Below are 15,417 nucleotides of genomic sequence, written 5' to 3' on the forward strand. Positions count from 1 at the left end.
CCAAGATTGGAAGGAAAATAGTCTAGATGGCTGTGTAGGAAGTGAAGCTTCACACTCCTATTTACTCCTAACTTCTGAAATGCGGCCAACGAATTGTCAACAAGTTCCTCATAGTCGCCCGCTTTAAAGTTCCAATTAAGTTTGAAACAACGGCACACAAAGCATCCCATGCATCTCTTTCTGTGGGGTTCATGGTTTGTAAGAACTCTTTATCTTTCATTAGCAATCTTATCTGTGGGCCGTCAAAAATACCAGCTTTCACTTTCTCCTGTGTCAGTGCAGAAAATTTGGAGCAAATGTATTTGAAGTAAACACCATCCTGGCTCAAAGCTTTTACATACTGTTTCATTAATCCCAGCTTTGTGTAGTGGAGAGAGTAACACTTTCTTAGGGTCAATAAGCGGTTCGTTCTGGATGTTTTTCTCTTCCACTTCAAAGTCTACTCTGGCAAGCCACAATCTTCGTACCCAGTGTTCATTCCTTGCACGGCTGTCCCATAAAGAAATAAAGCAAGGATATTTCGTAAAACCTGCTTGTTGGCTCAGTAACATAGAAATTACCTTGAGGTTTCCTCACACAAGCCATCTATCATTCTCATAATGTATCTTCTCAAGAAGCATTTTCAATGTTTGGTAGCTTTCCTTCAAATATGTGGAGTGACCAACAGGAATGGATGCCAACTTCTTGTCATTATGCAGCAATACACACTTTAAACTCCTCTTCGAAGAGTCAATAAAGAGCCTCCATTCATTCGCATCATAATCACATCCCATAGCTTCAATCAGTTTTTTTTCATCTGAACAATACACAAGTTCTTCATCTTTTTGAAAATATTGTAATAGATGCTTCTTTCTGTCCCGATATACGGTAGTTGTTCCTGGTGTCAACATATTCCTTTCTTTCAGTATTGAACCCAGCAATTCTGCTGATGCTTTTCGTAGAGCAAAGTCGCGAATTAAATCATTTAATTCTGATTGAGTGAAGGATTTGCATGAATTGCATTCATCGGACACCACAAAATCCTCGCCACTACGTTCTGTATTTGTGTTGACAGAGCAATCGTCATCATCATTGAAACTTGCAAACGTGCTGCATGTAGAGATAGGAATTTCATTACTGTGAGGAACAGGTCTTCTAGCAGAGTAAAGATCAGGATACTGAATAGTATGTTTAGATTTCCTGCTCATACCAGATACATTTACCATACAGAAATAGCAGTCATTTACATGATCTTGCTGCTCTCGCCACACCATTGGGATTCCAAAACAAAGGCTTGTTCTTTGACCCTTGCTCCATTGTCTGAGATTTTGTACACAGGCCCTGCACACATTATGTGGTGCCCATGGTATATCTTGGTCGCCCAATTTATATGCATGATACACTTTTCGTATAAATTCCGAAATATTTGTTCGTTGTTTCGGGGTTGTGAAAGAACCACAAATATAGCAAAATATATCTGGATCGTTCTTGCACTTTCTACGAATAGATATCATGTTATTTAAACTTGGTACAGCTACCAACTTGATCAGAATGTGTGTAGTCTACACTATAGCAGTTGTAATCCTGTAGATATCACTACACCAATACAGTGCACCAATACTAGAAATAACCAGTTCAGTAAAAGTTTGCAAAACTTCCACAAAATCCTGCTTCTTTCGCAATCTGATAACGCCGTGTTTTCCATAAACAAAGAGTACAGCGTGATTTGTCAACCCTGCATAAAAATTCAATTTTAATTCAAAATGATTTTGAATTACCTATACTTTATTTAATATATTCTTTAATTCTTACGTAATAACTCGTAAAGATAAAATTAAACGTAACAGTGTATGTGCTGCCATCTTGTGACATCTTGTAGAACTACGTTACGATTAATGGTTCTAAAGCATACATGAAATATTAGATAAAATTTCATTTTGTGAAAATACCTGACGTGATAGAGAAAAATGGATTTCATTTTTGGATTTAGCACACTCGAATTATTAAAGAACAGCTGGTAGCTTCCAGTCAGCAAAATTGATGTAGACTAGTGTAATTAGTTGAAAGTCATTTCAAGAAGATTGGATACAATGTTATCGTTGCAGTGAATGGGCTCATGAAAACTGTACAAATCTAGAACGTTGTCCAGAAATTTACGTATGCAACAACTGTGAATCAATGTCTTAGAAATGCATAGCTCTATGTTTTACGAACGTAACTGTAGGTACGAACAGTGTCCGATACTACACGACAAAATTTAGAAATACTTCAATTTTCCCTACTTTCGTTTTCCTTACTAGGCTGTGCAAATGAATGTTTTCCATACGGAAATTGCATGTATTGCTAGAATAAACTTTGCACTTGATATTCAACTAGTTGTTTTCAGTTTCTACTCCAAAGCCTATGAAATATATTTTGAAACACTCTTAAGTGTCCGATACTACCCGACACTACTCTAACAATTTATTTTGAATCTAATACTTAAGATTCTAATTTAATTTATTGAAGCTTTACGTGTATATATTCTTATTTATTTTTACAGAGAAGTTATTCAAGAAGAAGCAAAATTTCTGGAGTCTCCATTAAAAAGGTAAGAAATTAGTAGAATGGAAAACAAAGTATTTAAGGTAAATTTACTGTAAAGTGGTGCTAACAGGTGGTAGCACGTTCTCCCAATCTTTTCACTGCACTTTTAATGAAGATGAGAATAGTAATAACAAGTAAGTTTCTTTTTTAAAGTATAAAACTACGGTAGACTCTGAAACCATGCAAATTCAATACTCTAGTAGCCTACATTTATAACTACTGGTTGTAATAAATTAATAAGATCAAAAAGAGAACCTGTTCCTCGGATACTGGATCCATATCGAAAAGCCATTACTCACTATAACACCTGTTCCTCGGATGCTGAATCCATATCGAAAAGCCATTACTCACTATAACACCTGTTCCTCGGATGCTGAATCCATATCAAAAAGCCAATACTTACTATAATACCTATTCCTCGGATGCTGAATCCATATCAAAAGCCATTACTCACTATAATACCTGTTCCTCGGATGCTGAATCCATATCAAAAAGCCATTACTCACTATAATACCTGTTCCTCGGATGCTGAATCCATATCAAAAACCCATTACTCACTATAATACCTGTTCCTCCGATGCTGAATCCATATCAAAAAGCCATTACTCACTATAATACCTGTTCCTTGGAAGCTGAATTCATATCAAAAAGCCATTACTCACTATAATACCTGTTCCTCGGATGCTGAATCCATATCAAAAAGCCATTACTCACTATAATACCTGTTCCTCGGATGCTGAATCCATATCAAAAAGCCATTACTCACTATAACACCTGTTCCTCGGATGCTGAATCCATATCAAAAACCCATTACTCACTATAATACCTGTTCCTCCGATGCTGAATCCATATCAAAAAGCCATTACTCACTATAATACCTGTTCCTCGGATGCTGAATCCATATCAAAAAGTCATTACTCTCAATAATACCTGTTCCTCGGTTGCTGAATCCATATCAAAAAGCCATTACTCACTATAATACCTGTTCTTCGGATGCTGAATCCATATCAAAAAGCCATTACTCACTATAATACGTCTTCCTCGGATGCTGAATCCATATCAAAAAGCCATTACTCAGTCTAACACCTGTTTCTCGGACGGTGAATCCATATCAAAAATCCATTACTCGATATAGAGTCTGTTCCTGGGACGCTGAATCCAAATCAAAAAGCCGTTATTCTCTATAACATATGTTCTTCGGATGCTGAATCCATATCAAAAAGCCATTACTCACTATAATACCTGTTCCTCGGATGCTGAATCCATATCAAAAACCCATTACTCACTATAATACCTGTTCCTCCGATGCTGAATCCATATCAAAAACCCATTACTCACTATAATACCTGTTCCTCGGATGCTGAATCCATATCAAAAAGCCATTACTCTCAATAATACCTGTTCCTCCGATGCTGAATCCATATCAAAAAGCCATTACTCACTATAATACCTGTTCCTCGGATGCTGAATCCATATCAAAAACCCATTACTCACTATAATACCTGTTCCTCCGATGCTGAATCCATATCAAAAAGCCATTACTCACTATAACACCTGTTCCTGGGACGCTGAATCCATATCAAAAAGCCATTACTCGCTATAACACCTGTTCCTGGGACGCTGAATCCATATCAAAAAGCCATTACTCACTATAACACCTGTTCCTGGGACGCTGAATCCATATCAAATAGCCATTACTCACTATAACACCTGTTCCTGAGACGCTGAATCCATATCAAAAAGCCATTACTCACTATAACACCTGTTCCTGGGACGCTGAATCCATATCAAATAGCCATTACTCACTATAACACCTGTTCCTGAGACGCTGAATCCATATCAAAAAGCCATTACTCACTATAACACCTGTTCCTGGGACGCTGAATCCATATCAAATAGCCATTACTCACTATAACACCTGTTCCTGAGACGCTGAATCCATATCAAAAAGCCATTACTCACTATAACACCTGTTCCTGGGACGCTGAATCCATATCAAATAGCTTACTCACTATAACACCTGTTCCTGAGACGCTGAATCCATATCAAAAAGCCATTACTCACTATAACACCTGTTTCTGGGACGCTGAATCCATATCAAATAGCCATTACTCACTATAACACCTGTTCCTGAGACGCTGAATCCATATCAAAAAGCCATTACTCACTATAACACCTGTTCCTGGGACGCTGAATCCATATCAAATAGCCATTACTCACTATAACACCTGTTCCTGAGACGCTGAATCCATATCAAAAAGCCATTACTCACTATAACACCTGTTCCTGGGACGCTGAATCCATATCAAATAGCCATTACTCACTATAACACCTGTTCCTGAGACGCTGAATCCATATCAAAAGCCATTACTCACTATAACACCTGTTCCTGGGACGCTGAATCCATATCAAATAGCCATTACTCGCTATCTGATACTGTTTTTTTTCTATAGAAATTATTATTGAAACTGCAAGTACTAATTGATGTCGATCACTTCCGGTTGCAATAAGGAAATAAAATCAAAGGTGAAACATATTTTTTGCGAAACTGAGTCCATTACAAAATACCTCGTCGGGTCTATTTCCGTTCCATCCATTATGCGATCAGTATTGTTACGGGAAATCGTTATTGTTCCCGTTTTCTTCTATGGCGATCAACATTGAACCTGGAAGAAGTTGATTTCTACCATCTCTGATTTGAATAGAGGATTAACGGAGGAGATGGAACCTATTCTTGGGACACTGAATCGATTGCAAAAATTTAACCGAGCGAAGTAGCTCAAGTGGTAGAGTGTTGGCTTCGCATTCGGGAGGTCGTGGGTTCGAATCCCGCTGCCGACCATCCTGACTGAGGTTTTCCAGGGTTTCCCTCAGTCCTACCAGGCAAATGCCGGGATGGTACCTACTAAACAGGCCCTGGCCGATGCCTTCCCAAATCCTTTCCATTGTTGTTGTTGTTGTTGTTGTTGTTGTTGGATATCCAGTGTAAAATGGCCTCCGAGCTGTATCTGGTGATTGTTAAATAAATAAATAAATAAATAAATAAAACCTTTTCAACATCTTTCACCGTTTTTGATGTATGAATATTGAATCTTGAAGTACTAATAAATTTCATCCACTTCCGTTTTTGATACAGTGTTGCGGGTACAGAAGAACGCTTATTGCTGTCTATTGTCGTTTTCGTTCTATAGTGATCAACGTTCTAACCGGAAACGGTTGATTTTTGCCACTTCCGGTAAAAATAGAAGATTACAGGAGAAGAAGAAACCTATTTCTTGGGACACTGAATCGATTTCAGAAAAAAAACACTTCTCAAAATTTCATACTGTTCATGCTTTATTGATATTAACCCGGGAACACTAATATGTTTTTGTACTACACTATTACTAAACATTCGTAAATTTTACGACTTGAAGTAAAACTCATTGTTTCCTTGCTATAAACTTTTTTTCTAATGTTTCTTTCTAATAGCCTATATAAATATTTTCTACGTAATATAATGATTAATGTTTATCTATTTACTTTATAGGATACATTGAGAGTGACTAATTTCTAGATTTTTAACTAAAAGTTGTTGGCTCAATATATGCATAGATTGCTATTATAATTTTATCATAAGTCTACTTCCAAAAAGTAACATTACTTTCAATGAATCCGCTTATACTATGCTAAACCGAAAGATGACTCAAAATAACACTTATGGAGTTATTTTGAGTCACTTCAATAGTAACTGGCTTTCAAATTCCTATTTCAGAAAAAAAAATACACAACAATGGAAGTTACTTTCAAAATTGTAACGTTATCACTAATACCTCGTAAAATCTACAAATTTCCTCTCTATGTCACACTTACCCGAGAGCACTGGCAAACGCAATCTGCCTATAACAACTGTTACTCACCAAATGAGATTAGCCGAGACACCAACTTCAGCGCATGCGTAGAACTGGTTGAAATCAACAAGTATTAGGTCGCCATCGTAAATTTTACGACATATTAGTGTTCCCGGGTTAATATTGAAACCGGAAGTAGGCTACTACTAAATATCACCAGTTCTGGTTTTGGTAGAGTGTTGCGATGATACGTTCTCTTGAAGTGTTAACTCGATTGCAGAAAACAGCTTATCACTATATTTTACCATTTTTGTTCTATGCCGTTCAACCATGAAACCAAAAATGTTTGATTTCTACCACTTCAAATTTGCAATATTTCAGTTTAACGTCCCACGTTTACGCCTGAGGCCTAAGGAAGGCGAATGATTAACGCAAGTGAATGATAATGTAAAAATTGCTGGAGTAAGAATGTAGTAGGAAACGGCAGAATCACAGAAAACCCACGCCGACCACCAGGTTGCCGACCACAAATTCATATGATCTGGGATCGAATCAGGATCTCCTAGCACCAGAGGTGGGAGCTCCCTCAGCTACTAAATCATTTTGCCCTTAAAATAGGGTGACCAACCATCCCGTAAAAACGTGATTGTCCCGTTTTTTTTCACTACCATTCCCGGTGTTCCGAAAACTTCTCCCGGGACGCCAACATGTCCCATATTTACGTACATTGGGTACAAAAAAAACTTTCAAATCGCTAAAATTTCCTACTTTATATTATTATTTTCTAAGCTATGTGATTATATTTGAATACGTCTAATTACTGAGCAACGTCATTACGACGTTTGCAAATATTGGATGTGGTGGCTGCACCGTTTTCTCTCCTACGCCTCCCCACTCCGCAGACGACAGTGCAAGGGGCTGAAAATCTTATGGAGAACAAGTGTAACATGTTTTTACTCTCTGTCTCGGGCGGTGGAAGATTGAGGAGCTGTCATCAGTACAGTACAGTGTTTCCGTGATTTTGACTAAGATGTAACATACTTCCATTTACGAAAGATGATAAGAAGTATAGAAATAAAAGTGAAAGTGAGAAGAAAAACTAGTTGTAAATGAAATAATGTTTTAATGAAATGAAATGATATCTTTGAGTTTTATGTCCCACGATTATGCCGGTTAGGCTAAAGGAGACGGTGATGATGAGTAATGAATGAAAATGGTGGTATGATGAAAGTGTGAGGAAACGGGAGAACTTCGAGGAAATCCACGCACACGGTGTTTGTCCACCACAAAGTTAACTTGGCGGGGCGTAGGATCGAACCCGGGACCCCAAGCACCAGAGGTGAACGCTCTACCACTGAGCCACCGCGGCTCTGAAATAATGTTTAAAGTAAGAAAATGCAAATAAAAGGAGTTGGAATCCGATGCTGAGAGTAATTATAAATCCTGTTGGGGATAGATTTGAGAGCTTATATATTTTTAGTAATGTTTTCAAATATTTCATTTTTTGTTAGCTGCTGATAGTTACTTATCACCTAATTAATTCCACAACCTTTTCAATAGGTTTCAAAACGAAAAAAGTGTAAATTTGCTCTGTTTTTGTGAGAGATTAAAAAAGAGAGAGAGAATGGAAAGGCTAAAAAAAATATATTTATGGGAGCAACCTATTCAGAAATAAAAGGTGTCCCGTTTTTTCTAGTTGACGATTTGGTCACCCTACCCTATAAATATGTATTTAATTTGCAGATTATTTACAAATATGTGCAATTTGTTCGGCTTGGTACTTGGAGCGAATAACACAAGTGTTTGTTTCAGCTTGGTCCATCACCAGGAGTCGATGAACAGCGAATTGGACAACGTGAAAGACTCAGCAAGTGCAACCACAGTCTCCACCCCAGGTGACGCCACACAGATAGAGCACGTGGCACAAGTGGAGACACCTAGTGACCAGCAGAAGGAACAAGCGCTAAAAATCACCGTCGTCTGATTCAAGAGTACAAACTTTACCTCGATCAATTTTATATAAGCCGCTTACGTTCCAAAAACACTGTCTTTTGTATTGTTTTTTTGATAAAACTTTCTTGTCACTGAAGCAATATTTGTGGATATTATTCTTAACAGTTCAATCACAGGCAAATTATAACGTATTAATTGTGTTTTCATTCCAAAAAAAAAAAAAAAAGAAAAAGAAAAAAGAAAGAAAGAAAGAAAGAAAAGAAAAACTCAGAATTTAACTTACTTGATGTTATGTAATAAACAAAACTACACAAAACTCTGCCACAATTGGACAATAAGATTTTTCATCGAAGTGCCTTTCTCATGAATTTATGGCTCAACTCAAGAATCAAAGTGTTCATTAAAGATAAAAGAAAAGAAAAGGAAGAATTTTGTTCACTTCAGTGTTCTAGATTTTATAGATACTTTTGTATTCTATTTAACATTTGTGTGTTAAAACTAGTTAGTGCCAGACTTCTATAATACTATTCATTGGAGAGAAAATAAAATTTTGAAGCGTTGCGTTTTTCTTTCACTCAAAAGTTATATTATGCTCAATATCCTATTCTTTGATGTGTATTTTTGTTTGTCTTGTTTCGTTTTTAGATGTCTAAACTATGCTAACCATAAGCAGGGCTGGCGCTCTATCATGTGTGCAACAGTTGCATTTGCATGGGGCAGAAAGTTTCGAGGAGAAGCAAAATCTGTCGTGACTATTCTTGTTGGAAACAAACTTCTTCATAATGGTAGTTAAATTTACTAAGCTGACCTCTTATTTGAATACTACATTCACAAATCATGTTTATAGCACGGCCAACAAGAGATGGTCTCTGGTGTTTCTTATCATATGCAGTGGGACATTGCAGCCCCTACTTTGATACCAGTGTTACTAACCACGATTACTCTGTCTTATACCAATAATTAAATTGCCATTACAGTTGCACCGATAAAAAACCTTGACACGCGAGTAGTGCAATGTCAGTGCGAGCTATCAGAGACGTTCTCTTACTGGACGCACTTATAGGTCGCATTAGTTTAAGGTCACATGGACAGTGCTAAAGCAAATGATCAAACAAACTCCAGGATGAATTGTTTGACTGTTGTCAAATACAAGAACTCAATTCTCGAACTGTAGCGAACACCTGTTCCATTTAGTTAGTTATCTCTGTCACGAACAAGTTCCTTATCATTGAATATGAAAAAAAGTCTTTAATTTTTTTTTTTTTTTAATAGATGAAGAAGGAAAATCAAGAAATAAATACAGAAGAGCTAGTTGCACTGGAATTACAAACTAATGTATTGAGATTGAAGCTTCATATTGAATTCTATAAAAAGAATAACCATCTTTCCTCTGCAGGCGTGTTTGTTTTATCTTTCATTACACTAACATAATAGATTATTATTTAACCAGACACAACGAGATTATATTTGTAGTGTTTAGGTCTTTGTAAGTACAAGTACTCTTTCCTCCTCCTTCGTTGTTCATCATGGAGTATCATACTTGAAATCGTGGTTTATAAAGTTTATTCTGTTTCGACAAAAAGGCCCGACAAATTGCCTAAGGCCGGCCCAGAGCATAAGTATGTTATGTAGAGTTCGAGTGTAAACCTGCTAGAGTGCACATTGTTTTGTTGTGCCTTAAGTGGACGAGGATTGCGACGAATTGGTCCGTACACTTTACTGTTTACTCATTTTCTTATACAGGCTTTTTTATCCTTTCCTTTATAGCTACCAGTAGATCCCATGTTGTTTACCTGTTATCTTTCGTAAACTCTGCATACTTCCGCGCTTGTTGATTTGAATCCTTCTGCTATTTCAGATGCGGCATTGTTCTCAAACCTTCAATAATAATAATAATAATAATAATAATAATAATAATAATAATAATAATAATAATAATAATAATAATAATAATAATAATAATAATAATAATCTCAGTAATTTATATGTATTTCCTGTTGATTTGATTCTAACGTCCCGTTCAGCAGCAAGGCTATATGAGACGTGGACCTACTGATTAACGTGGAATCCGGCAAAACTTCTGAAAAGCATTGTAGTGCAGTGTAATTGTTTTTGCTAGTTTTGTTCTTAATGAAATCACAGTTTCTACTCAATAGCTGTTTTGTGTTTCTACGGTTTTTAATATATGTACAGGGCCGGATTTAGGGGGAGGTACACCGATGCACGTGCACCTCCCCTTTGTTGTGAATACTTGCTATCTAAATTAAGATGCTAGCAATGAAAATAGCAATACTTTCATAAGAATGCTATACGATATAAGTATCCATAATACCCCAAGTCTCCATGATTTAAATAATTCCTGATCTAAAACAGCAAGCTAATTATATACTGAAAATTATACCGATACAAAGTGACCATGGCTCAGTTGGTAAAGCGTTAGCTTTGTATTCGGGAAGTCGTGGGTTCGATTCCCGAGACCAGACATTGAGTATTTCTAGGGCATTTCTTTACTCATATGCCTGAAGGATTGAAGAATTACAATTTAAAGCATTACAATTTAGTACTGGTAGTTATTGATGCACCCCATCAGAAAATCCTGGATCTGGCCCTGTTAATGTGTTTAATTTTACGTCTTTTTTATAACCTTCGTAATATTTGTAATTACAGATATATATTTTTTCTGTCAGTATTTTGCGTCACCCTTCCCTGCTCTCGCCCCAGGTTGGGAACTACTTTATACTAAGACCTGGACTATACGGACGCTTAAGCGCGGTATTAGCAACACGCTAAATTAGGCGTTAGTTTGTCCGACTCTTCGGACGTTAAATACACAGCACAGGTAAAGCGATGGTAGCGCTGTAACCAGATTATATGGCACGTTTTACGCGCGTTGGCGTTGCAACAAAATTATTTTCTCTTTCTTAATTATGGATATGAACACGGTGAGATGTATGGACACTCTTGACTCTTGTACTACTAACCATGAACTTAGAAAGTGAAAGTGACCGGATAATTCGAAAATGGAGCACTTATTCTTTGTTGTAAATCGGCTTTCAGACAAATTTTATTCTACGGCAGTTCGCGGTGCAATGGAAGTACGAAGATAAATTCTTCCAATACTACCGGATGCTAGTGAAAGCTTTTGATGAATTATTTATTCGGTTAGAGGAAGGCTCTTTAAGGACGATACAAATACAAAGACCTTGATTGGACCCCGTGAGAGGTGCATTTGTTACCGCGCTCAGACTCTTTGAATATGCTCAACGTTCGGTTGGCGCGTTCTCACTTCACGTTAAAAGCGTTCGTATAGTCAGTCAATCCAATGGTATAGGCATTATAATAAGAGCTGAGATCGTTTGTTACGGACGCATATATCGCTACTCGTGACACTTTCCCGCGCTTTCTTCCTGTGTTCCCGCGTTTTTCCAAAACAAAGGAACTAAACCAAAATAGAAATAAATAAAGGCAAAATAACTTCGGAATCACTCCAGTTGGAGTCATATTCAAAATTAAACATCGATTCCGCTGTTTTCAGCATGAACAATCAAAATTATTCGTCTCTTACAGAGGCTCAAATTCAAATGTTGCAGGCAACATACAACTGCTCAACTTATGAAATCCAAGAAGTCGCCAACTCTTTTAATGTTAATTCTTTTGAAGAATTGAAAGCCAAAATAGAGCAGCTCCATGCCACTTCAAATCAATCTGGAATTATTAACAGCAATCAACTCAGTAACAACTTCACCCAGTCACCTTCCTGTACTTACTGCCCTGTCCTGGAGCCTCTTCCACAAAAAACGCCAGCACCATTCTGGATCAACCGGCTCTTTTTAGAGTCACTGCTACATCTGCTACTACCGACGATGAATATATGCAGACTGATTTGCCCGATTCAGAAGAAGAAGAAAACTCCAGCCATAAGAAACAAAGACTAAATGATGGCTTCCAACCAGTTAAGGGAAAGCATTCGTTCAAACAACGCACTCCTACTCATCAAACTGCAAATTTGAAAACCATGAATAAATATGCACCTCTGAACGATATATCTGCTGATGCAACAATAAAAGACTCTCGACCAGGTTCTTCCACCAACTCCACAGCTGGAACTGCCAAACCACGATGTATTTATGTCTACGGAATTCAGAACCAATATTCATTCACCAAATCTATTCTGGCTACCTGCAAAGAAAAACCACATTCAGTCAAAAATAACGATTTCATCCAGTTCAAATGTAGCACTAGAGAAGACTATGATAAAATCGAAGCTTTCTGCCAGCAAAATGGTCACGAATACGCCACCGAGCTACCACGCAAAACACAACTGTTAAAAGTAGTAATAAGGAAACTCCCGATCGATACTCCCGTTGAAGATATAAAAGAAGACTTGATCGCTCTCGAGTACCCAGTTCAGGCAGTACACCAGCTACGCGGCAAACCCCAAAACTCAGAGGACAGGCCACCACTGCCGCTCTTCCTTGCTATATTCACAAAAAATTCAAAAAGTTCAGAAATATACACCGAAAAATATCTGCTCAGTTACCGCATCACTGTGGAACCTTACCGCTCTGCGGAATTTTTGCAATGCTTTAATTGCCAACGCCTTGGGCACTCCCAAGCGTCCTGTAAAGCAAAGTCTAGATGCCTAAAATGCGATGGATACCACCTTACACGCCTCTGCAACAAGAAAGAGCGCACCACGCCAGCCTTCTGTCACAACTGCCACGGCGATCATCCGGCCAACTTTCGTGGTTGCCCAGTATTCGTGCAAGAGAAAAAACGCAGAGAACAACAAAGAAGTGCCAATACAGACCGACGCACCTCGCCCAAAGACGCCAATCGCAATCTCCCATCCAAGGAGGATTTTCCCTCCTTACCTACCAAATCTAAAGGCAACCAGGATTCATCATCTTCAACAGCATCTGCCACTCGCTCTTCAGAGACAACCTCTTCCACTTCAAACAATATTAACTCCAGTTCGGACATTACCAGTACATTTAAGGAAATCTTCCAGCTCTTCAAAGATTTAAATCTTAAGCGAATCTTTTCCAAAATCAAAACAGGACTTCAAAAATACAAAACCACTTCAGACCACTTCGAACGGCTCACCATCCTTGCTGAAACATTCATGGATATTTTAGATGATGGCAGCGACTAAATTGCTACGACGCAATCTCAGGATTACATTCTGGAACACCGAAGGAATTCGCACTCAAACCCAAGAGTTCAAGCACTTCCTCACATTTCACAATATTGACATAGCACTCCTACAAGAAACTTTCCTTACTCCGCAAATCACTTGGAAGATGCGGAATTACTCCATCATCCGTTCAGACAGGCTCACTCACAAAGGCGGCACTGCTATCCTTATAAAAAATCACTTAGCATTCGCAGAAGTTGCAGCACCACCGTTGGAATCATTGGAAGTTACGATCATCAAACTTTTGACGCCAGCTGACCCTATTTACATAGTTTCAGCTTATAAGTCACCACCAAAACTACTGTGCATAGAAGATCTAAGGAAATTACGTCAACTGGGCACTCACGTCATAATTGCCGGGGACTTGAATGCAAAGCACCCTTCCTGGAATTCTAAAGTTCGCAATAAGACAGGAACAAAACTTGAAGCAAACCTCAACAACCTAGATCTTACCGCCACTGCACCCACTGAACCTACACACTTTCCTCGTTACATAGGCAATCCTGACATTCTGGACATGGCTCTCTACGCCAACCTCACCATTACCATGGATCCTATCTCCATTTCGGAACTCAATTCAGATCATAATCCTGTCATCATGGAACTTCAACACTCTCATTCTACTCCTGCACCACATCTTCCTACTACCACCTCAGTAAATTGGGATGAATATCGCCGTCTGCTTCATGACTCCTTGGACACTCGCCTTCCGGTCACCACGCCTGAGCTTATTGATACCGCTATACACAAGATCACCAGTACTATCAACAGCATTTACATCCGCACTTCTCACCGAATTTCCTCTGCAGCAGACCTGAACTCCTCCGAGGAAAAACGTACCCAAGCTCTCTTGACTCTCAAACATTGGGCTCGACGTCAATGGCAGCACTCCAGACATCCTGCTTATCGCCAGATATATAATAGCCTGCAAAAACGCATCAAAAAGCGCCTCTTGCGTCTTCAATGTAAACACTGGGATGACAAGCTGAAGTCTCTCTCAACTCCCAACAAGGACTTCTGGCGCCTTACCAGAGCACTCACTAAATCTTCTGCATCTCGTCTTCAACCTCTTCATGGACCTCGTGGCCTAGTTTTTAACAGCTATGACAAAGCTCAACTCTTCGCTCGCCAGCTTCACCTCCAGTTTCAACCCAATGCAGACCCAGCTGATGAACGTACCATCCGTCAAGTAGGAAGATTTCTTCGTCAACCACTTCGTGCACAACCACTCCCGGCCAACCAACTCTGTACTCCTCGAGAAGTCAACCACATTTCTCGTCGTCTTAATTCGTCCAAGTCAGCGGGCCATGATCATGTATCCGCAGCAGCAATCAAGAATGCACCAAGGAAACTGATAATTCTACTGTGCAGAATTTTAATGCTATGTTGAGTACCGGCTACTTCCCCAACTCCTGGAAATTGGCCGTCATCTGTATGCTACCAAAACCTGGGAAGGATGCGTTATTTCCTCAGCATTACCGCCCCATTAGTCTCTTATCGCATCTGAGTAAAATCATCGAACGTCTCCTCTACACTAGACTTTTAACAGTTGTTCAGGCCTTTAACCTAATTCCACATCACCAGTTCGCATTTCGTCCGACGTTCAGCACAACAGCGCAGTTAACAAGAGTCATAGAGCACATTACTCAGAGCTTCAACAATCGAGAACAAACAATAGCTGTCTTCGTAGATGTTGAGAAAGCATTTGACAGGGTCTGGCATGCCGGCCTCATCTACAAGTTACATCAAATGGGCTTCCCCACTTATCTACTCGCACTCGTCGACTCCTACCTTTATGATAGATGTTTCCAAATCCGTCATGAAGGCACCCTGTCGGAAGTTTATCCCATTGCCGCTGGAGTCCCGCAAGGA

At 38.8% G+C, this 15,417-nt stretch overlaps 1 protein-coding gene across 1 annotated transcript in view; it reads left to right on the forward strand.

Annotated features, from left to right (window-relative positions):
* The window catches only part of LOC145675955 (beta-alanine transporter-like), a 385,199-nt gene extending 376,296 nt beyond the window's left edge, over positions 1–8,903 (forward strand). The window contains exons 11-12 of the mRNA XM_081746772.1: positions 2,522–2,569; positions 8,208–8,903. Of these exons, the coding sequence (XP_081602898.1) occupies positions 2,522–2,569; positions 8,208–8,379 (220 nt within the window). The 3' untranslated portion in view covers positions 8,380–8,903. The remainder of the gene's footprint in view (positions 1–2,521; positions 2,570–8,207) is intronic.
* Positions 8,904–15,417: the final 6,514 nt, after the last annotated feature.

This window comes from Thermobia domestica, chromosome 18 (assembly GCF_964235325.1).
Source record: "Thermobia domestica chromosome 18, izTheDome1.hap1.1, whole genome shotgun sequence".
Lineage (NCBI taxonomy): Eukaryota > Metazoa > Arthropoda > Insecta > Zygentoma > Lepismatidae > Thermobia > Thermobia domestica.